The following is a 24,248-nucleotide window of genomic DNA, read 5'->3' as shown; positions in this document are numbered from 1 at the left end:
TCGATATGAACGTAAGAGCCGCATGAAACCGGGCAAAGAGCCGCATGCGGCTCGGGAGCCGCGGGTTGGCCACCCCTGCACCAGAGTCTTAAACTGAATGCGAGCTCTTACAGGTAACCAGTGTAGAGAACGGAGAAGGGAAGTTGTGTGGGAGAACTTGGGGCGCTCGAACACCAGACGAGCTGCAGCTTTCTGGACAAGCTCCAGCGGTCTGATGGCCGACGCCGTGGCTCCGGCAGGTAGAGAGTTGCAGTAGTCCAGGCGGGAGATGACAAGAGTCTGGATGAGCACCTGTGCCGTCTCCTCAGTGAGGAAGGGGCGAATCCTCCTGATGTTGTAGAGCAGGTATCTACAGGAGCGTGTAACCGATGCGATATTTGCTGAGAACTACAGTTGGTCATCCAGGGTCACACCCAGGTTCCTCGCAGTCCGAGTTGGCCTCACCACGGTATCGTCCATGGTGATGGACAGGTCTCGGTGCGGGCAACCCTTTCCCGGGAGGAACAGTAGCTCGGTTTTGTCGAGGTTGAGCTTGAGGTGGTGTGTCGTCATCCACTTCGAGATGTCAGCCAAGCACGCAGCTATGCGTACCTCCACTTGAGTGTCACCAGGAGGAAATGACAAGACCAGTTGGGTGTCATCGGCATAACAATGGTAAGAAAAGTCATGTGAGCGAATAACAGAACCCAGAGATGTTGTGTAGAGCGAGAAGAGAAGGGGGCCCAGGACTGAACCTTGCGGAACCCCCGTAGTCAGCAAGCGTGGTTCCGACACGGTCCCCCTCCATGTCACCTGGTAGGATCGACCTGTCAGGTAGGATGCAAACAGGGAGAGTGCAGAGCCTGAGACGCCCATCCCCTTGAGGGTGGAGAGGAGGATCTGGTGGTTCACAGTGTCAAATGCTGCAGATAGGTCCAGGAGAATCAGGACAGAGGAGAGAGAGTTAGCTCTTGCGGCGTGAAGGGACTCCGTCACCGCAAGGAGGGCCGTCTCAGTCGAGTGACCCACTTTGAACCCGGACTGGTGGGGGTCCAAGAGGCTGTTCTGATGGAGATAGGAAGACAGTTGGTTGAAGACAGCACGCTCAAGTGTTTTGGATAGAAAGGGTAGAAGAGAAACCGGTCTGAAGTTCTTGACGTCAGACGGGTCAAGTGATGGTTTCTTCAGAAGGGGAGTGACTCTGGCAGTCTTGAAAGCCGTGGGAAAGCATCCTGAATCGAGAGATGTGTTGATGAGGTGGGTGAGGAAAGGAAGGAGTTCAGTCGCAATAGACTGAAGAAGAGGGGATGGGATCGGATCAAGAGAGCACGTGGTGGGGCGGTTAGATGTAACAAGTTTGAAGACCTCGTTAGGAGAGAGGGGCGCAAGATAGGCTAAGCTGGGGCATGGAGAGTGGGGGGAGACCGTTGGGGGAAGAGCTGGACAGGGTAGACAGGGAGAGGGTGGACAGGGGAGTGGAGAGAAGGAGGATCTGATATTGTTTACCTTCTTATCAAAGAAGTTGGCGAAATCATCAGGGCGGGGGGAGGAAGTAGGAGGAGGGGTTGGGTGTTGGAGGAGTGAAGAGAACGTTTCGAAGAGTTTTTTAGGATTGGAAGCAGAGGTTAGGATTTTAGAGCGGAAGAAAGCAGCTTTGGCAGTAGATAGAGAGGAAGAGAAAGTGGAAAGAAGAGATTGGAAATTGAGAAGGTCCTCCAGCAGTTTGCCTTTTCTCCATTTACGCTCAGCCTCTTTTAGAGTCAGTCTATCAGTACGCACTGAGTCCGACAGCCACGGGGCAGGTGGAGTTGGCCGCGCAGGCCTGGAGGTGAAGGGACAGAGGTTGTCCAATGAAGAGGAAAGGGTGCTAAAGAGGAGATTAGTAGCAGTATCAGGGGATAGGAGAGAGAAGGATGCAGGGTCAGGGAGAGCAGAGGTAACAGAAGAGGAAAGATCAGCCGGGGAGAGGGATCGAAGATGACTACGGGTAGAGACCATGTGGGTAGGTGGTGGACGTAAAGAGGGAGAGGAGAGGGAGAGGGACTAGGCCATTAAGTAGTGGTCAGACAGCTGGAGAGGAGTGACGGACAGGTTGGCAGTAGAACAGTGTCTAGTGAAGATAAGATCCAGCTGGTTGCCGGCCTTGTGGGTAGGAGGAGAAGGGGAGTGGTAAAAGTCAAAGGAGGAGAGGAAGGAAAGAAGAGGTTCTAGCTTATCAGTCTGGATGTTGAAGTCGCCGAGCAAGATGAGTGCGGAGCCATCGTCATGGAAGTGCGAGACTAATGTGTCAAGCTCCTCCAGGAACTCACCAAGAGGCCCTGGTGGGCGATACACAACAGCAATGTTGAGCTTGACTGGATAAGTGACAGTAACAGCATGAAATTCGAACGAGGACGGGGAGAACTGTGGAACCGAGACAGGAGAGTATTTCCATTTAGGGTAAATTAGCAGGCCAGTACCACCACCTCGCCTCGCAGCTCTGGGAGTGTGAGAAAAAGAGTACACATCCGACAGTGCTGCAGGTGTGGTAGTGTTTTCTGGTGTGATCCAGGTCTCAGTTAGAGCAAGAAAGTTAAGGGAGAGCAAGGAAGCATAGCCCGAGATGAACTCAGCTTTCGGCACTGCCGACTGGCAATTCCATAGTCCCCCCGCCACCAACTGCTCTCCATGAGCCGAGAGAGTAGGATAGATGAGGTTAGTGGGTTCACGGCACCTGGGAGTGACCCAATGTCTACGTGACCACCGAGCAGAGGAGCGAACAGAAATAGGGTGCAAACACATGGTGGAGAAATAGAAACTCCCCAAGTACAAGCTCGAGGAGTCAAGCTTGACGAAGTCGGGCTTGAAAAAGTCGCCCTGTTGCCTTTGTTCGCCCTAGCCTTCGTTTGCCTGACGCTCGAAAGCTGACGCTTCCAACCACCAGCAGTGGTTAAGAACAGCAATCTACTAATTGCTCATTGTCTGCCAGGAGTGCAAGTTCCTCCCCCTGCAATCAGCAGAGTTATTCAGCAGGAGTGACTAAATCACACCTACTCAGACGGGCAGAAACTCACAGCCCAATCACAACTGAGGCAGGCCTAAGTAAAGCTCTAAAGTCAACTAAATTAAAGCAACAATAAAATACCTATCAGATTCTGGGTGAGTCAGAAGTTCAGTTGTTGCTCCAAGAGAAGAATACAGTCATACCAACAAACCATAATGTGACGTAATTCATAGAAATCCCATGAAATGATTTCATATGTTATGCACGTAATCTTGAACGAGGAAGTATAACCAGGTTATGTACAGAGATTTGGATTGAAGTCGGCTCTGAAAAGCATCTTTCACTAATCAACTCCTTTGCAAACAGTCTCACCATTCTTGCAGAATACGTTACATAAAAGCTTATTGAGCGGTAACATTACATTAGTAATACCACCGAACGAAGCTGTGCAGTTACAGCAGCGTAAACTGAAGGCTATGCATCGTCACGGGAACCTTCATGCATTCAGTTGGTGATGCAGAAAATCTGATCAAGAATTCTATATGCTGCAAGTGTAATTGTTTTCCTGTTTGTTCAGGTAATATTAACGCTTTATATTTTACACCGCATATCATTCATACATGAAAATAATGATGAAGGCACAGTGACTTCATACTTAAGCACTATGAATGATGTTTTTTTGCTTGGTCCTGATTGGCTGAAGTCTGTTTTATACTGCCGGTATTGCAGATAATAGAACTCTGAATAGAAAGTTGATTAGTCAATTGATATTTATCACAGATAATATGCAATTAAATCAAATGAAATACATTTTACTTTAATGAAGCCAAAAACTAAAGTAATTTCCACATATCCTTCAGTATGGGACAGAGTAAGCTGTGCGTCCGGTCCATTTTCTTGCGGCAGAAGAGTCTGCTGGTGCACCGAACGACAGGCACTCTGGAGCTCAGTCAGAGTTGGGGGTGCTTGGGAAAGTCAGTCCATATAATTACATTATACTAAAAGCTGCACTACATTCATGTTTTTTGCTAATATGAATGTCCTGGATAATTTATATTCAATAGTTATTACCAACATTTTACACAATTTTCCAGGTCTCCGTGGGTTTTTAGAGGGCTTAGGTGCTGTGCAACCGTTGGGGTACGAGGGTTTTTTGATGTAAAACCATGCAATTTTACCACGACAAAACTTTGAATAATTCCTTTATTATTTACAAGTAACACAGCCTTCTTTGAACATGTAACTCTTTTTTGCTCTGTAACATCATATTCTGTAAATCAAAGAGCAAGAGATTGGTTTATCAGTGCTCATCATGGCGCATTAGTAAACAGCCAGTTGCGCCCCGGCATTCTAAGAGAATGACTGGTAGATGATTCGCTGTTATCAGCCATATTATGTCCTGCTTTTGCAAGACGTGAACACTGTATCCATGAATTTCAACACCCTCATTATCATCCCCCTCCCCGTGCCGTCCCATGCGTCGGCTTGTCCTGACGCTCTCCATGTTGTTTTTACGCAGCATAAAAACCCTGCTTCAATGGCAACGAAAACCCTGATTGTAGAAGAGCAAACCTCAACGCTGTATGTGAAAGCCGTCACAGCAACTACACAGTCAACAACACGGAGCTAATGCACGAGAACTGTGAGGAGGGAGTGGGGCAATGAATGGATGACCCAGAGCCAGTTTACTATAATTTATAATAATGCAGGACAGTGAAGACATTTTATACAGGAGACAAGCAAGGAGACAAGCGAGGAGACAACGATACGCATTCATCACACGGAGTTCATATGAGACAATAGAAAACATATTCTAATTATATATATATTTTAAATTTCCATTGCGGTTAAACTATAGGCTTTTAGAAAAAAATGTGCTGCAGCACCCATAGCCCCCCCAACCCCCACACTTCCCACGCCAATGCCAAACACTCCTTTTTTATGAGAACGCACACAGAGCCTGATGAAGAAAGTCTAGGTTAGCAAAGAAAGCTAATAACAACTGTCAGGGTACCCGTTATCTCTGATTGGGGCTTTAGCTTTTGTTGGGCCAGATTGCTCAAAGACAGACTGTGGAACTCACTCCGTCGTTCACCCCTCTGATCTGAGGCATCTGACAACACAACTAAAGCTGCTGCCTCTTCTTAGTATGATTACAATAAACGTGATCACAGAGGAGGAACATGAATAGATAGATCGATAGAACAATGTGGGTACATACAGAAGAGAAATAGCCAACAGGAATGCATATTATGTTGCAACAGTATAACACAAATAAATATGACACACACACCGGGGTGAACGTACCACATGCCTGTACGACGTGATGCATCCTCTGTAATACGATACACAGAGCAGAGTGGGGGTTAAACCAATACAGAATGGGATCTTTCCCTTGCTGTCTCATGCACACACACACACACACACACACACACACACACACACACACACACAGATATGGATACCCAGCACTGCAGTATGTGACCATTATATCCACATTAAAGAGACAGAAAAGAGGAGGCGGAGAAACGATGAGAAAGAAAAAGAGGGAATGAGAGAAAGAGTGTGTGTGTGTGTGTGTGGAGGGGGGGGGCTAGAACAGCTTGCCGCATTGTCAAGGACACATCAAGGAGAGATTGAGAGAGGGAGAAAAAGAGAGGAGGAGAGCCAACGAGAGAGGCTGTGGAAGAGGATGAGGAGGAAGGAATGAAAACAACGGGATGGGGGGAAATGGAGGGAGAGAGGGACTAATGGAAGGAGGATACAGCTCACTACAATTACTCAGCAAAAGGCCTGTTGTCTCTCTCTCTTTCTCTCTCGTTGAGAAACCCTGTTGAGCATCATATTGCTACACATCTCTTTGGCAACGCTGGGAGCCACACATGAGTCCCTGCAGCAAGCACACTGGACTGGGATATCTCCGAACACACACAGGCAAACGGACGCAAAGATAGACACCGATCTTGGCCAACCACATCATACAAATTGCTATTCCCCCTCTCCCCAACAGCCAATAAAAAAGAAAAAAAAAGAAAGCTCTGCTCCAAACCTATCACACTGGAGGAATGACATCACCTGTTGCTGGGCAGAAACCTGTTAGCGACAGGAAGCCTGGACCTGATATCGTGGTCACCATGGAAACTGAATTACTTAGGGGTGAGGTTGAAGGGGAGAGATCTGAATGTGTTGTGGATAGAGGAAGATTGTCTCGTAGGTTTTGGCTTTTTTTGGGTGATTCATGTGTGTCTCAGCATGTCCTAGTGATAAGCTACTATTTAAAGGCAAATCAATGTCGAGCAATTTTGCTCGTGCGGGCAGAGATATTTTGCGCGGAGTGATGTAAAAGAGCTCGCAAAAGTAATATACGTGCACGGCTGTTTGATTTGCACGTGCGGGACCTCTACACATGCACGTGGATCTCATTTGTGCTCTCGGATTTTGACAGTGATTTGGTTCATACTACTACCTGCTAAACAGTGCTTTATGGAATTATATCTACACTTTTATGGATGATGGTGAACCTAAACCATTCAAAGGTCACTGATTCACAAAATCCTTCTTGAATTGTGAATTTGTCAGTGTGTGTGCAGATATGTTTTGTTTGTATACCTCTTGGCATGTGAATTTTGTTTGATTTTTTTAATAGAAAGAAATTAGCTAACATCTCAGGCTTCTGTATTTCCCTGCTCTTTTTCTCTCTCTCTCTCTCTCTCTCTCTCTCTCTCTCTGTCCCATTCTCCTTCTCCATCTCTCAGGCCTCAGTGGGGATCCGGCAGACATGGAGCGTCGGTACCAAACGTTCGGCCAAAACTTCATCCCGCCGAAGAAGCCGAAGACTTTCCTGGAACTTGTGTGGGAGGCCTTACAGGACGTCACACTCATCATCTTGGAGGCCGCCGCCATCATCTCGCTCGGCCTCTCTTTCTACCAGCCTCCCGGAAAGGATAGCGAATGTGAGGGCAGGGGCAGAGAGGGCTGGGGAGCATGATTTGGGAGGGTGTGAGAGGACAAGGGGGAGTAAGAGCAATAGAAGGGGAGAGACATAGACAGGTAACAAATAAGATGAGTCATCATCAGCATACAGTATCACCCTATAGTATCCTGGTTAAAGGGGGGACCGGGAACGAGACAGGGAGGAAGCTATGGTTATAGGAAGAGAAGACAAGTTTGGCTCTTCATAGAGCAAGGTGAGAGCTAAAGTAAAGGGACAAGGACGAAACAGTATCAGTAAATCAAGCTTATGTATCGGTAACGTATAGTCGAGGAGAGATACATAGATTTACCCTCCACAAAAGAGAGCAAAATCCATGCAAATCCAATCTGCTGGTTAAGACCATAAGATGCTGTTGAAAAAGCCTAGTAAGTGGTCCTTGAGTTGAAGGTGGAGTCAGTGATTCTGGAGAAAGATGTGAACTCAACGAACCAATACCCCCCTCCAGATACACCGTCCCTCTCACTCCCAATGCCTTTCTCTTTATACGTCCATGTCCTTTCCCCTATCCTGTGTACGAGCACGTTGCTGATTGGCTGGAATGGTGGTGTGTTACCCAATAATGGAGCTCGGGCTGTGTAAAAACTCAGAACGGACAGCTAGCAGGCCGTGAGGAGATATTCACTAGATTTCACAAAATGTGTGTTTCATTGGAATCACAGACTGCACCTTTAAGATCATTTGGTCCAAAAATGTACTTTAATGCACAGAGTCATATAATAATAAGAGTCATGAAATCAGCAAACATATATCTAAATATCTAAAATGTTGCTAATATTAGCCTCTTATGCTACAGGTTATGCCAGACCAAATACTGGGATAATATACAGTTATAAATCTCAACAATAGCACAAGTAAAGAAGAGGTAAGTAAGTATAGCAGCAAAACCCCAGAGTTTATTGAATTGATCAACACTTCATGGGTAAAGTATTTACGGTGTAGTGGGAAGGGTGTCATGCCATTGTTCTGAAGGCCCATTGCTCCCAGCAACAAACAGGCACATAAAGATTGACCTCATGGTCCTTCGTGGTTGCGATATTTTCTTTCAAATATGGCGAAGGCTTGACTCACCCTACTCTGGCTCTGATTGGCTTACCCTGATATTCTCACCCTAACCAATCTTGCTTTTCATGCGTAAACCTAACGTTACAAACAACGGAGGCAACAAGTACTAGCCAATCAGAGGCGGAGTGGGGCGGGTCATGCCATCACCATAGTAGGGGAAATATTTGGTAAGATACAATGACATCATTCTGCATAATGATTAGCCATGTGCCTCTATTTGTTGCAGGGAGAGTGTGTACATTCAGAGCAGTTGGCTTTGTTTTCAGGATAAAGGGCTGTTGGACAAATGGGACACTTTTTGGACTATTGTTGTTTCGGAATAATGGGCTGTTGGAACAATGGACAGTCCCCATGGGACAAATGTTGAGGGAGGTATACATCAAAGTATCCTCTCTTTAAACACCTCAGTGCAGAGAGCCAATAGAGAAAATAACCAAGCTTTACCAAAGCATATGAGTCAGCTGGGCTCACATGGCATTCTTATGCTGACCTGACACTTATATGCTGCTGCTATATCTGCCTCAGATGTATTGAAACAACTGTCAACAGAAATTTCTAAATCAAACAGCTTTCAGAAAAAAATCCTTAAGTACGATTATTATCTCACTTAAGATGGTGTTAAACATAAACTTTGTTCATGTTGTTGTTGTTTGGGTAGATCAGAAATATCTTCAATGATCTTGAAGATCTAATCATCTTTATTGGTCTCATGGTTAGAATATGGAAATACACAAAAGCTGAAAGAATACAAAGCAAAAGGGATTGCCAAATGGTTGCCATTAGCTATCTGGGTGGGTTTACCACAAAAGAGGTCATGGTAGAGAGGAAGTGGGCTCAGTGAACAGAAGGACACTGCGGCTCTGTCAGAAACTTCACAGTGCGCCTTAGATAACAGCAGCACATCCAAACTATCCTCACATTCATTTCATGAGGTAGAGGTAATCATTTGTAGTCATGCACTGTTTGTCACTGTTTTAAACATTTGAATGGTAGTAAATGATATGATGACTGTAGTCAAATGCAGCCACTTGTTAAGAGCCACTGCAGTCTTAAACCTCAACCATATTGTTTGTCAGCTTTATTGGCCATGTATGCGTATGCATACAAGGAATTTGACTCCAGCTTTTCCGTTGCTCTCAACATTCATGCACAGAAATAGGCAAATAAACCAAAAACAAGGACAACAAAGTAGAGCAGAGGTAAGCATAAACATTTAACTACCAAAGAGAGCGCAGTGCCGAGGCTGCCATCCGCGGCGCCATCTTGTCTTAGCTCATACCTAAATGTCTTCCCGAGATTTTGATGTCAGTTAGTTTTTTTTTTTTACCATTTATTTAAATTTGGATCACAGATTGCTTTCCATCTTACATTTGATAACCAAACTATCCATACCACCAATCTGCTGGTTCTTCAGGTGGGTTAAATACCATTTGATTCAGTTGTGATATCATGTCTCTGGCTGAGTAACCCACAATATATCTAACCAACCTTCCCTCTGTTCCCCTCTGCCCAGCTTGTGGAGAATTGTCGGGGTCCGCAGAGGATGAAGGCGAGGGTGACACCGGCTGGATTGAGGGCGCGGCCATCCTGCTGTCTGTTGTGTGTGTTGTCCTGGTGACGGCGTTTAACGACTGGTCTAAAGAGAAGCAGTTCCGGGGCCTACAGAGTCGGATTGAACAAGAACAGAAGTTCACTGTGGTGCGTAAAGGAAATGTCATCCAGATCCCCGTGGCTGACATGGTGGTGGGGGACATGGCTCAGGTCAAATACGGTAAGGAACCGTCACAAACGCTTATTGTACAAAAGAGCAGCTCCAAATATTTTCACTGTTGATTAACCAATTTATTTCAAATTAATTGATTAATTGTACACCCTATATAATATCTAAAGAAATAAAAAATGAAGCTACAAGAAGCAAAACGGATGCATTGCAATTTGAAACCCCTCCTCACAAAATGATTAATCTGCTCTTTTTCAACAGGACATTTGTGTTTGTGTACAGTCAAACAAACGAGACATAATGTGGCAATTAGTTTGGAGGTACTGGTAGTTGGAATTTTAACCTTTAGTCAGAGTCAGGCAAGTTGTTTAGACCTGCTTCCAGACTGTATGCTAAGCTAGTCACATCCTGGCTGTAAGCAGCTTTATATTTAGCGCACAGACATAAAAGTGGTATTGCCCTTCTCATCTAACCTTCAGCAAAAGCCCATTTCCTACAGTGTTGATTACCTAATATGTCCACAAGAGATGCATAAATGTCCCTGTTGACATGTCCCCAATCAAAAAGGACATAAAGTACAAGGTGAATCAAACACTGATCTGTGCTGGTCTGTGTTCAGGGGACCTGCTGCCAGCTGATGGTATCTTGGTCCAAGGGAACGATCTGAAGATAGATGAGAGCTCTCTTACAGGAGAGTCTGACCACGTAAGCAAGTCTGTGGATAAGGACCCCATGCTGCTCTCAGGTGTGTTTTCACAGTTTTGATTTTCGGTGGACATGCCTGACAATAGGCTATGAGGCAGGGAGATTCAATTTACAAATAGTGAGATTTATATAAAGTGCATGCTGGTTAAGACAGGGTATGAACATTTTTATGTAAATTGGACTAATTGAAGTCTATGAATGTCACTGCTTTCATCAACCTTATTTCCAGCCACAGAAACCAGCTATTTTCAGTGAAAAGGTTTTGGTTGCCTACCACCAAACAGCAGACAGACCAAGTTAGCGGCCACCTGGTGAACCAAGTGGAGCATTTAGCAGGTTAAGAGCCAGGAGTGAATATTTGAATTAAATTCATAAGGTGGCCAGAGCCACTGCTCCAAAAATCATTCTAAAGTTACTCTGTGTCTGCTGGATGTGTAAGTAAGCGATTGTTAACATTAAGCATCTTTATAAGGGGATGTCCACAAGAGTAGTGTGTACTTTCACAAGTGTCCAAAAATATATTCACTCAGGTTTAAAACTGAAATGAATAAAATAAAAGGAGAAACCTATTGTAAGCATCTCTGTGTTTCCTATTACATTTTCTTTTTTTTAAAACCCTTGACTTTAGACAAAAAGCATTGTATGGCAGACGATGAACTTTAAGACAACCAGGTTTGGCTTGCTTTTCTGTCAATACCAAAATAACTCAACTAGACAAGCCTTCTACAAAACTATTTAACCAAATTCCTTATTGTCTAACCCAACTATGCGTTGGGTGCACTCCAAAGGGCTTTATCGTTTTTCAAATGAACTTTTTCTTTTGCCTAAATGATGATGTATCGTGTTGAGCTGAGCTCAAGGTGTGAGAGCAGCTCAGGCCATTTATCAATGTTGCGCATGAACAAAACCTTACAAAGAACCTTGCTAAAAGTTGTTTCATTTCTGTAACCACTTGGGGTTGCCACTTCGCAAGCACCACTGATTTCTTATTTGGACTTTAAGGTACTCATGTGATGGAGGGCTCCGGAAGGATGCTGGTGACAGCTGTAGGTGTCAACTCACAGACGGGCATCATCTTCACCCTACTGGGTGCTGGAGAAATAGAGGAAGAAGGGAAGGACAAGAAAGGTATGTGAAAGAGACAAACCAGTAGAGACACAGAAAATGTATCGAATCTTTTGGGGCTCTAATGAGAGAAAGACAAAGATATTTTTGTTGAAGACATGCCGCGCCTTTTTAATAGTTTTATTTACTCATATAGCAAAATTAACAGAATAGTTAGTAAGATATCAGAAGCAAAAATAGTTTGGTTCTTCAAATACCAACTAGAGGAAGTAAACAGATGCTTACAAAACCCAGAATGAATACCTCAAACTGCTCTCAGTTAGTTATTAGTTAACTTATACTCACACACATGTATTGATTACTGAATGGGCCATCAGGCACAGGCACAGGTGTCCCTGAATGTATGGGCCTCAGAACCTCTGTTTGAAGTGACTGTTAATATTTATTTTTGGAAATTCAACCAAATTACTATAAAGAGACACTAAACGACCACAAACACACTCAACTACAAGCAACTACAAAGAGACTTGAAATGACTACAGAGAGGCTCAAACCGACCACAAAGACATGCAAAGCAACTACAAAAAGGTGTGAAATGACTACAAAAAGACTCTAAATGACTATAAAGACACGCTACGCAACTACAAAGAGGTGTGAAATGACTACAAAAAGACTCGAAATAACCACAATGACATGCAAAACAACTACAAAGAGAGGTGAAATTACTATAAAGAGACTCTAAAGAGACTAAACGACCAGAAACACACTCAAAGCAACTACAAAAAGATGTGAAATGACTACAGAGAGGCTCAAAACGACCACAAAGACACGTAAAGTAACTTCAAAAAGGTGTGAAATGACTACAAATAGACTCTAAATGACTATAAAGACACGCTACGCAACTGCAAAGAGATGTGAAATGACTACAGAGAGGCTCAAACCGACCACAAAGACACGCAAAGCAACTACAAAGAGACGTGAAATGACTACAAAGGGTTTGAAATGACTACAAAAAGACTCTAAACGACCAGAAACACACTCAAAGCAACTACAGTTTTACACGTCTGTGCCCAGGGGCCCATTGTCTCATAATCCGTCCATGTACACATATCACAGCCTGTGTGTGTGTAGAATTAATTGAGTGCCTAACTGATTTCAGATAAGAGCTTCAACAGGAAACACACCAGTTTCACCTCATCGATAATTTAGCCCACATCCTCTTCATCCCTCTTGTTGTCATGCCCCTTCTCTCTGCTTATCCATTTTTCTCTATTTCTCTCACTTGGTCTCTTGTTTACCCTACCGCTGTGCCCTCTTTCACTTTCCTATCCTTCCGTTTGCTCTCCCCTGTTTTTCCTTCCCTCCCCTAATCTGAGAGAGAGAGCATGCAGATTGAATCAATTATTGAAAGAGCAGGGGAGCTCGAGGGTGCCAGTGAGATTCAGGGAAGAGTGTTGGTTGGTCGGTCAATGCATGCAGCATTAGTCTGTGCTCAAATTTGTTTTGGAAGGGCCCTGCAGTCAGAGCAGAGCTGAAGACAACAACAGAGGCTACATATACTTTCAGAAGCACTTAAGGTTAATATCATTACCAGCGCACTCATCCATGTCTCTACCACTGCACTTCTCACTCATGCATGGGAATGTGTGTAGTATTGTTGGCATCTTGAAAAGGAGAAAACATGTAAAGCATCCTACAATGTAGAAATGGACAGCAACGATATAGCTGATGATGCTTATTTTATGAAAATAATGTACCTTATTGCTTGTTTTCCAAAGTGTTAGTTGCACACTAGGATGTTTCGCGCTCAGTGCAGCAGCCTCTGTGGGCTAGATCATTCAGACAGTCATTTACTGGAGCTAATACATTATTCATAAGACTTCTACAAATGCCATAACTTCTTAGTTTTTTTTCCTCATGCAATGTGGGTTTGCTATGGTGCTATTGACTGTTCTCTTTGAATTGTCTCTCATTTGAGATTGAGGTTATATTTTGTTCATTTTTGTCATTCTATACAGTCATCTACAAGCATTCTGCTAGAACAGTAGTGCCTACAAACACATTCACTACTTGAGTTTTTTATTCTTCCTTCCCTCTTTGCTCTCTTTTGTTTTCCCTTTTTGCCAAATCCTCTCACGTGGCCCAAAACCTTCCTTCCTCACATATTCCCCTAACAGAGGACAGTACTCAGTTGCTCATCTCTACAGATGCCAGTTTCAGCACAGTCACCAATGGTATGTGAGCACAAAGTTGTCTGCCTGCCCCGCTCCTTTCCTCAGCCAATGAATGGACCCCAGTACACTGTGCAGTGAAAGTGACCTATGATGGGCTTACACATATGAAATATGTCTCTCAGTCTCTTGACCCAGTGTATGAAGATGTGTGAACCTGTATTATTCTTCCCTTTAGTGTTGTTACTTTGTGCTTTTCTGTCTCTGGAAGTGTGTTTTTTCAGCATATGAATATGCACACATGTGAACACTTGACTTTCTATGTACCCATGTATCTAAATCAGTCTCCCTTTCTCTCAGGAAAACAACCTGATGGAGCTGTGGAGAACAATCAGAACAAAGGTAAAGGCTCATGACATGTGCATGTGTGTGTGTAAAGCTTGGTTTGGATGTAGGATGAGCTTACTTCATCTGCAGGTACGGTACTGAAGAGAGTGTATATGTTTTTTTTTTGTATGTGTTTCAGCCAAGAAGCAGGACGGGGGTGTTGCCATGGAGATGCAACCCCTAAAAAGTGCAGAGGGAGGGGAGGTAGAGGACAGAGAGAAGAAGAAGACCAGCGTTCCGAAGAAAGAGAAGAGCGTGTTGCAGGGCAAGCTCACCAAACTAGCTGTTCAAATTGGCAAAGCAGGTAAAGAACCCTCTGTTTCACACCCTTTAAGCAGTCGTTAGAGAACTATCTACACTAAAAACATGTAGAGTCGATTCTGTCCCACAGAGCTACTGGGGCAATGACGTATAGCAATGAGCTCTCTGAATTGTGGGAGTTGTGTGAAACTTTGCACATAAGGTGGGAAGATTCATACTTAGAATGATGTGCTGCTCAATAACAGACATGTAAAAGATGATATTCTCACGTGCTATAAACTGTGATGGAATGTGAAACCAAAGATAGAGGAGTGAAGTGAATGATGAAGCACTGTGTGGCTCTTCATTCACCAGGCATGCATCACTTCAGACCCAAAATCAAACGTAGATATTAGGACTGCCTCCTCTTAGTCTGTTAGTCAACTAAGATTTCTTTAATCAATTTGTCATTTTTCATCACGAATAACTCATTTCCAAACACATCTGAGCACTTCTTTGCTAAACACAAGATCTAAAGTGCTGCTTTTGTGTGACTCTTTGTAGAGAAACTCAGTTTTACAGATCTGTCGATTAAATCAAAAATCCATTAGTTGATATAATCGTATGAGAGTTAGTCGACTCAGAATGTCTTTGGTTGAGCTCAGCCCTACTAGATATTGAATAAAGTCTGAGTGACTGATTCCCTTCTTTGAATCTCCCCCACAGGTTTGGTGATGTCGGCCATCACCGTCATCATCCTAGTGCTGTTCTTCGTCATCAACACGTTTGTCGTTGAAGGTCTGTGTGTAAACAACGTGTCGAAAACACACACGTACTATCCCAGAATGCACCTCTTTCATTTCCTGGCACATTTTAAAGTCTCGATATTTCCCACTCTGCTGAGTTTGACTCACTCTCAATATATAGTATGGTGTGTGTGTTGCAGGTCACACGTGGCAGGCAGAGTGCACTCCGGTCTACGTCCAGTATTTTGTCAAGTTCTTCATCATCGGAGTCACTGTGCTGGTGGTGGCTGTCCCAGAAGGCTTACCTCTCGCTGTCACCATCTCTCTGGCTTACTCTGTCAAGGTAGACCCACCCATCCAGTTTTCTGAATGCTTGGCGAATGGAAATGTAGTTTAACGACTGTAACTGTAAAGACCATTTTTGTCTTTATTTGACAGAGGACAGTATGGGGGAGAGAGAGAGAGAGAGAGGGTATGACATGCAACCAAGGTCCCAAAACTGGATTATAACCCAGGATGTTGTAGTTACATAGGACTAAGGCTGTGCAATATGGACAAAATCTTCTATCCAAATATAGGTTGTTTCATATCTTGATAACAATATATATCATGATGTAGAATGTTTTCTGGTAATTCAATAAGTAAGTACTCAATATGAAATTACCACATGGTAAAGCGTATTTTTGTATACTCCTGTGTGAATGAAATACTTGACAAATTCAAAGTAGGGAGTGCTTTCTCATTTAATTATGAACTTAGGTGCAAAATGAATATAACAGTTTCAAGTGAAATCATAGAGGAAAATATAAATATATATTTCAGCTACAGACTGAGTATATTTACAGAGTAATCACATTGAAACATGAGTTTGATTTACTGGGGTAATCTCAAAAACAGAATTCTCATCACTATACTCTTTTGAGAAATTTAAGTCAGTATGTGCTTGTTATTATCAATTTAGTTGACATAATTGTATATCACGATATCTCGATATATTGTTTAATTACAATATGATTCAATTGAATGCTCTATATAGGACTGTGTAATGGCCACAATCTGGCGATATGAAATGTATGATGATATGGGGGTTAGGGTTCAATATATTGTGTTACTGTAAGTAAGGCGAGATATTTGTATTTTTTAAACCTGACTGTAGGATCACTGTCAGAGTGTAAAGAACATATGACCACAGTATCACAAAACATAATTTCGTGATACTCAAGTGCATGGATATTTTCTCACACCCCTACGGATATATGGCATGTGCTATAACCACTTGGCTGTCAAGGCGCTCCATAAAGCCCATTTTTGGGAGGGGATTGATACATCTCTCATGTCTGTCCGTTAAATATGAAGCTGCAACCATAAACCTGTTAGCTTAGCGTAGCATAAAGACTGGAAACAGGCTTAAACAGCTTGTTTTGCTCAGTTCAAAGTTAACAAAATCCACGTACCAGTAGGGTTTAAAGCTCAGAATGTAACACTGTATGTCTTGTTTGTTTAATCTGTACAAAGACTTAAACTTGTAAAATCGGCAATTATTGTTTTTGATTGTTTTTTGGTTTTGACATGGATTATGTGCCAGACTATTCCTAGTTTCTGATAATTACAGTAATGTCACCTGCTGGAAATGAAAGCATGGATCGATTTCTCTAAGTCTTAACTGGACATGAGTCATCTGATTCTTGCTATGTTTTTAAGATGGTGGCATTGATTTTCTATAATTTCATGTTGTGTCTGTTAAAGAACTCTGAGTCCTACATTGCACCTGATTTCCTTAGTATTTGGTCGTCAGATATATGAATGCTATTTCTCTTGTGATGTGTACATATTTGCCTGCATTTAGCTGAAAAGTTCAGGCACATCCAATCATTTGTTCAGTGTCCTTGCAAAGACAATCTATGGAACTGTAGAGGCTTGGGTGCATTTGGGTTTTGTCTACATAATTGTGATAGTTGATGTTATTGTTTGTATGATGTGTAAATGTTAATAAGAAGAGGACCAATGATTGAGCCTTTAGGAGCTCCACACATCATGTTGGTCCCTTCAGATGTGTAATTACCAATTATTGAGACAAAATGTTGTGAACATGGGATAGCACTGTGGCTGAGAGCCCATATTCATATTGTATGGTCAACTGTGTAAAAGGCAGCACTTTGATCTGATAAAAATAGAACTGAAGTCTTGCCTGAATTAGTTTCTAAACTAATATCATTCAGAGCCACAATCAGTGTGTAGCTAGGTTACTGTATACATTTGTGTATAAATCCACTTGAAAACGGTAATTCATCAATGTGTTAATATGTAATTGGCCTGCTGCACCATTTCAGCGTACATTAATTACCATTCTTTACACACTCCAAGTTATATGCACTGCTCAAAAATATGTTGAATGATAATGCCCCTGAATTGTCACAGTTAGAATTTACCGTGCCTCCCTCTCTCCTACCGTGCCTCCCTCTCTCCTTCCACTTCCACAATCCATTTCTCTCTACCTCTGTATTTCTGCCCTCCCTCAATTCATCATCATTCCTTCCCACCACACCCTTCCATCCATCCCTCTGCTCTCCATCACTATCTCATTTGTAGAAAATGATGAAGGACAACAACCTTGTACGCCACCTAGATGCATGCGAGACCATGGGCAACGCCACGGCCATCTGCTCTGACAAGACCGGCACCCTCACCACCAACCGCATGACTGTGGTGCAGACTCACATAGGTGAGTGAAAACCAAAAATTCATAAATAATAATAAATTATTATAAATGAATTCATATCACCAAGCACGTCTTTATTGATTTTCTGTTTTGCCTATGGTTCACTCTAATGAAAACACAAGGCAATGCTCCGATTGTATGAATGTTGAGAAACAGGATTACATTTTGAAAAACATCCTCACTTATGAAGGCAAATCACTGTCAAAATCCGAGAGCACAAATGAGATCCATGCGCGCGCGTATTTTACTTTGACGAGTGCTTTTATATCACTCCGCGAGTAAAAGTCCGTCCCGCGCGAGCAAAAGTCGCTCGAGAAGCTTAAACCTGTTCGCTCGCGAAACTTTATTCTGCTCGCTCGCGAGTAGATTTTCTTTTTGACAGTAAGTGGCGGACCCAGTCTCCATTGTATCTCTACATCTAATTGGTTACAATGCTCGTCTTTGGATAAACCGGATATCACTGACACAGACGCCAGGTCTGTTAGAGGTGGTTATCAATCCGCCACTAAACACTACTCCACTACATCGCCACTACATTTGCTTTGAATTCACTCCATCATTCTACTACAGACAATGTGTGTTTGACAGTCAAACTGTGACAAACAGCTCAAAGACACTCTTTGTTCTTAATTGATTAAACATGATGCGATCATATTTAATCATATTGTTGTGTTTACAGAAGAGATATAATGTAGTTGTATATAATATGAGCAACAATTTGGACCTGCTCAAAGATCTGGAGCAAGATTAGGGACCACTGTTTGTATATTAACTGTTAAATCACTGACAAGTAGTTAGTGGATGAAAATGTATTCAGATCCTCACTGCAGTAAACGTACTAATACCATACTGATGAAACAATAATCCACTACGAGTAAAATACCTGCATTCAAAACCTTAGTCAAGTAACCAATTAGATGTAGAGATACAAGGGAGACTGGGTCCGCCCACTTACTGTCAAAAAGAAAAACTACTCGCGAGCGAGCAGAAAAAAGACTCGCGAGCGAGCAGAATAAAGTTTCGCGAGCGAACAAGTTCAAGCTTCTCGAGCGACTTTTGCTCGCGCGAGAGTGAATTTTGCTCGCGGAGTGATATAAAAGCACTCGTCAAAGTAAAATACGCGCGCGCATGGATCTCATTTGCGCTCTCGGATTTTGACAGTGATTTGCCTTCATAATGATCTCCGTCCAGACTTAAATGCCTGAAAACGAATATCACGTGAATATTCACATACACTGGGCATGCAGTGGGTGCCGGTCCTACTGGTTTTCAAACCTACTGGTTTCCCTTCCGTGCGTGTGTTGTGTTCGAGTACCAGCAGCAGCTGTTTTCTGCCTCTGTTGATTGTATAAGTGAGCACTACATCACAGCCACGTATGAAGAAATACATTGAAGAAAATATATTTATGGAAAGATCGTCAAAGCTCCTCCTAAGTCACAGAGGACGTTATGCAACTGTTTACACAGTCTCAGTAGTACTCCCCAAGATACATGACAAGTAAAAAGTAAAGTGGAGTGCCCCTTTAATATGCTGTCACTAATGCTGTCATCTAACTGCATAACTATGTTCTTCGTGTATCCCCAGTACCTTTTCCTTGGCCAATAGGCCATAATATTGCATCCCTAACTCACCATTAAAACCAATAAAAACTGAATTTCATTTTGATAGCAGAAAAGCAGTTTATCTATTGCTAGATATTTCCATTTTCAGGTCCCAACTGGGTGAATTAATGTGCAAATGCAATGAGCGTAGGCTGAGTGTACAGAGATTATAATTGATGTGTATTAATGTTAGATTGTTGTTGCCCAGGTGATGTGCACCACCGCGTGGTCCCGGACCCTGGACAGATAAACCCCCGGACACTGGATCTATTAGTCAATGCTATCGCTATCAACAGCGCCTACACCTCCAAGATCTTAGTGAGTCATGCACAGACAGAGATACCACTCTTCTGGCTTTATCTCTTTAGTAGTCCTGCCTTTTTTTAATGTCATCCTCTTTCGTTTCCTCTTGCCTCATCCATCTCTTGTCTCCTTCTCTGTCTCCCTTCCCGACTGTCTCACGGCTAATCTAACACTCAAACTGGATTCAACCTGTCTCTGTATCAGCCGCCTGATGTGGAGGGGGGTCTGGCTAAGCAGGTGGGCAACAAGACAGAGTGTGGCCTGCTGGGATTTGTATTAGACCTGCAGCGGGACTACGCCCCTGTCAGAGAGCAGATCCCCGAGGAGAGACTGTACAAGGTAGGGAACCATGCACCGCATCCACCATCACTAGTTACAGTTAAGATAAATATATATTGATATTTGATATACATCCTGCATACATATTTCCCAAAAATGTGATGAATAGATAAACAAAATGCAATAGAATAATTGTACATCAAGCCTCTACATATTTTGTAATGTGCCAATATTACACATTTGATATTACAGTTTGAAGCTCAAGTGGTAGCTTGACCAATCCTAAGAACTAGTCAGTGGTGAGTAGAGTAGACAAAAATGTACTCAAGTAAAAGTACTGTTACTTTGCAAAAAAGCACTTAAGTAAAAGAAAAAGTAGTCATCAGAAAAACTACTTGAGTAAGAGTACAAAAGTATTTACTTAAAAAAATATGCGCCTGCACCGTAATGTCTTTCCTCCCCCAAGTCTTTTGTTTGATGTGGAAATGTATATAAAGTTAAAGAATTGAACATTCACCGTATTTAAATGTATTACTGATGAAATTACATCATCATTTATTGATTAGATAACCTGCCACTTATACACCAGACAATATTCTGTATCTCTCAAGTGAGATCACTAAATATGACATTAGTATTATACTTTATAATGAACCAATAAGTAAAATAAAATTACGTTCTTTGCTTGTGGTCTCCTGTATTATATTATAAATCAGTAAATCATGTGCATAATAGACGGTGTCTGTGATGTCAGAAAGTAAATATAAAGAGTGTCAACACTGTCCTAAAACTTTGGTCCTTCTTGTGTAGATGTCCTAAATCCAATCCCTGGTCTGGTCTAGAGACAATAAGATTAGAGAAATGGACAAATCAGTCTCTTGTCTTTGTGAAAATGTCTCATATCAGATGACTTATTCAGGCTAATCATGAGATAATGACCTATTAAATACAGGTGTGTTAAAGTCTTCACTTTGACCTGAGGAAGACCATCTGTGGTTGAAACACATCTGTTCTGTTTTGTCCAAGTGAAATAAAAGCACTTTGTCTTTTTCTTTTTTTCTGTGAGCATGATTTGGTGTCTACTTTTCTGTCTCTCTTCAGCAGACTACACAAAGCATGACTAGTTAAATCCACACTGTTTCAATATTTACATGACAACAGAAATCAGGGGTAGTGGCAGTTTTGAAGCATGATATACTGTGTGTATATGTTATTAAACCTAGTAACATTATGCATTATGCATTATGCATACACCATGAATATCTGCACCAAAGACTGTTTTATTTGTATCAAAAAAGTTTCTGCTTAACCTACATAGGCTCTTACAGGGCAACAATGCAACAACAATGGCATTGATTAGACAAACAAGTGTGTGCTGCCTGGTGCTTGCAGATCACAGTGGATCAAGCGGGTACATCATCCAACACTCAGAACTGTGTTTCTAGTCAGGGCCATGTCCGTCTGCCTCTACTTTGACCATTCTGAATCAGACGTCTCTCTCTCTCTCTCTCCCTCTCTCTCTCTCTCTCTCTCTCTCTCTCTCTCTCTCTCAGGTCTATACATTCAACTCAGTGCGTAAATCCATGTGTACGGTGATCAAGCTGCCTGACGGTTCCTTCCGCCTCTACAGCAAAGGAGCCTCTGAGATCCTGCTGAAGAAGTGAGTGTTAGAAGAGGGTGGGGGAGGTGGTCTGTGGCAAAACATGACATCTCATGAATAAGTAGAGGCAAAAATAGTTCACAGGGGACTGGGTTAAAAATGTTAAATGTAAGAGACAAAAGATGCTCTATTAATGAGTAATCTCGTCTCTCACTATTTTCTGTCCTTCATCTTTCTCTAGGTGTTCTTTCATCCTAGATGCCAATGGAGAAGCACGCTCATTCCGCCCGCGTGACAGAGATGAGATGGTCAAACAGGTGAGACTAAATACTGAAAGCTCCGATGTGCAGAACAATGTCCTCAAAAGGGCGCTACTGAATGTCATTTCTATGCCTCCACGCTGGAGTCATTATGTTTTCCTGTTGTCTTTCCTCAAATCTGGCACAAATGTCCATCTCGGCTCAAGGATGAAGTGATTTGATTTTGGAAGTCAAAGGTCAAGGTCACTGTCCACAAATATGGATTGAAGCTGAAACTTTTGCTAGATAAAAATGTGAATGTTATTTTTTTTCAATACATTTTGACTTTTGCCTAATCTCATCGTGTTAATGTAAATCAGTGGTCCTCAAACTACGGCCCGCGGGCTGCCACGATTAAATGAGCATGATCGTCTGCGATATTGACGTTTAAAATACGTGCTCTGCTACATATCAAATCAAACGCTTCCTGAATCAGCCAACCACTAGGGGGGCGAACGAGATGAGAGCTGTCATGCGTGCACCCTGTAGAAGTAGAAGAGTAGAAGAAGTAGAAGAGCAGAGAGACGGGAGCTTGAAGGACGAGTACTTGTGCTTAATTTATTTACACGCCGGCATGTCATGTCTGTCACTACATGGTCGTGCGTTTTCAATTCCCCTGCTCTCTGTATCGCGCACGGCGGTGTTCCGCCCCAATCCGCGCGCACGATGCAACAGTCGTTCACCTGCGAGTAGCACGCACGTAGCACCCCCGCGCACGATGCAACAGTCGCTCACCTGCGAGTAGCACGCACGTAGCACCCCCCCCCCCCACCCCCCATAATCGTGCGGCCCTAGGTCAAACAATATGTTCAGTGATGTGGCCCTCACAGGAAAAAGTTTGGGGACCCCTGATGTAAATGTATTCTGCTACATGTGAGTTTGTTGTTCGATAGCCGAAGCGTCATTAACGCGGTTAACCCCGCCGGAATCGCCGGGGACTATTTGTGTTCATTCGCGTGCATCTGGACGCGCCGGAGAGGGGGCGTGGCTTATCGGCCTGAAAGCTGTTCAACTGTCCGCCATCAACCGTAGAAAAATAGCCTCTATTTCTGCTCAGTACGTGTTGTGGAAGTCCCAGATATCACGGGGAACTAAACGCCGTCATGTCTGGTTCATAACATAGTCCGGAGGAGCTCCGTGGATTTCATCGAGCTCACTGTGTCTAGCGAGCCACATGTCGGCTGTTTACTACAGCTGTATGAACACACAATAAACTGACATGGCTGTGATTTAACGGCAATAAACCGACAAAAAGGGACTCCGAAATAACTACGTAATGATGCCGATTTGTACTTGTTTTATCAATGAAGCTCGGATTGACTGGTGCTAGGCTATGCTAACATTATAGCAGCTCCATCAACACTCACGATAACGTCATATAGACGTAAATACGGCAGCGTCTATTCATTGTTTGTACCATATGGTTTACACACACACATGTATACACATAGTTTGGTCCAGTCTCTACTGATATGAGGGATCGTAGAGCTCTGGGTGAACATGGCGGCTACAGCATTTATTTCCTGATTCAACAACAGCAGGACTTCACTGATGACGTGGGGAGCTACTCAACGCTGATAGGCTATCGCGCTGGAGCGTCACGCGAAGTTCAAATATTTCAACTTCTGCTGGGGCGTTTCGGCGTTTTGACGCGCCAAACGCGCCGCGCTATCGCGCCATCGCGTCCATCGCATCTGTACATAGACTTTGTATGTAATCGCGCCGCGTTCATCGCGTTCATCGCGTCCATCGCGCAACCGGCATCGCCGGGGACTATTTGTGTTCATTCGCGTGCATCGCGTCCATCGCGCTGGACGTGCCGAAAAGGGGGCGTGGCTTATCGGCCTGAAAGCTGTTCAACTGTCCGCCATCAACCGTAGAAAAATAGCCTCTATTTCTGCTCAGTACGTGTTGTGGAAGTCCCAGATATCACGGGGAACTAAACACCGTAATGTCTGGTTCATAACATAGTCCGGAGGAGCTCCGTGGATTTCATCGAGCTCACTGTGTCTAGCGAGCCACACGTCGGCTGTTTACTACAGCTGTATGAACACACTATAAACTGACTTGGCTGTAATTTAACGGCAATAAACCGACAAAAAGGGACTCCGAAATAACTACGTAATGATGCCGATTTGTACTTGTTTTATCAATGAAGCTCGGATCGATCGGTGCTAGGCTATGCTAACATTATAGCAGCTCCATCAACACTCACGATAACGTCATATAGACGTAAATACGGCAGCGTCTATTCATTGTTTGTACCATATGGTTTACACACACACATGTCTACACATAGTTTGGTCCGGTCTCTACTGATATGAGGGATCGTAGAGCTCTGGGTGAACATGGCGGCTACAGCATTTATTTTCTGATTTAGCAACGGCAGGACTT

At 43.2% G+C, this 24,248-nt stretch overlaps 1 protein-coding gene across 2 annotated transcripts in view; it reads left to right on the top strand.

The window, feature by feature from the left end:
- Window positions 1-24,248, top strand: part of atp2b3b (ATPase plasma membrane Ca2+ transporting 3b) — a gene marked incomplete at both ends in the record, with an annotated part of 58,194 nt that overhangs the window by 5,566 nt on the left and 28,380 nt on the right. Inside the window, 14 exons of one of the 2 annotated variants that reach the window (XM_079182266.1) lie at window positions 6,718-6,915; window positions 9,532-9,789; window positions 10,358-10,483; window positions 11,446-11,571; window positions 13,686-13,742; window positions 14,040-14,081; window positions 14,206-14,370; window positions 15,033-15,104; window positions 15,253-15,395; window positions 17,642-17,774; window positions 19,582-19,691; window positions 19,881-20,015; window positions 21,509-21,615; window positions 21,797-21,872. In XM_079182266.1, the coding sequence (XP_079038392.1) occupies window positions 6,718-6,915; window positions 9,532-9,789; window positions 10,358-10,483; window positions 11,446-11,571; window positions 13,686-13,742; window positions 14,040-14,081; window positions 14,206-14,370; window positions 15,033-15,104; window positions 15,253-15,395; window positions 17,642-17,774; window positions 19,582-19,691; window positions 19,881-20,015; window positions 21,509-21,615; window positions 21,797-21,872 (1,748 nt within the window). The remainder of the gene's footprint in view (window positions 1-6,717; window positions 6,916-9,531; window positions 9,790-10,357; window positions 10,484-11,445; window positions 11,572-13,685; window positions 13,743-14,039; window positions 14,082-14,205; window positions 14,371-15,032; window positions 15,105-15,252; window positions 15,396-17,641; window positions 17,775-19,581; window positions 19,692-19,880; window positions 20,016-21,508; window positions 21,616-21,796; window positions 21,873-24,248) is intronic. The other variant, XM_079182267.1, reaches the window with a different exon arrangement.

The sequence above is a fragment of the Pholis gunnellus genome (genome assembly GCF_910591455.1).
Source record: "Pholis gunnellus genome assembly, chromosome: 2".
Classification (NCBI taxonomy): Eukaryota; Metazoa; Chordata; class Actinopteri; order Perciformes; family Pholidae; genus Pholis; species Pholis gunnellus.
The sequence above is the reverse complement of the archived record's forward strand: the minus strand, read 5'-3'. Positions and strand labels throughout refer to the sequence as shown.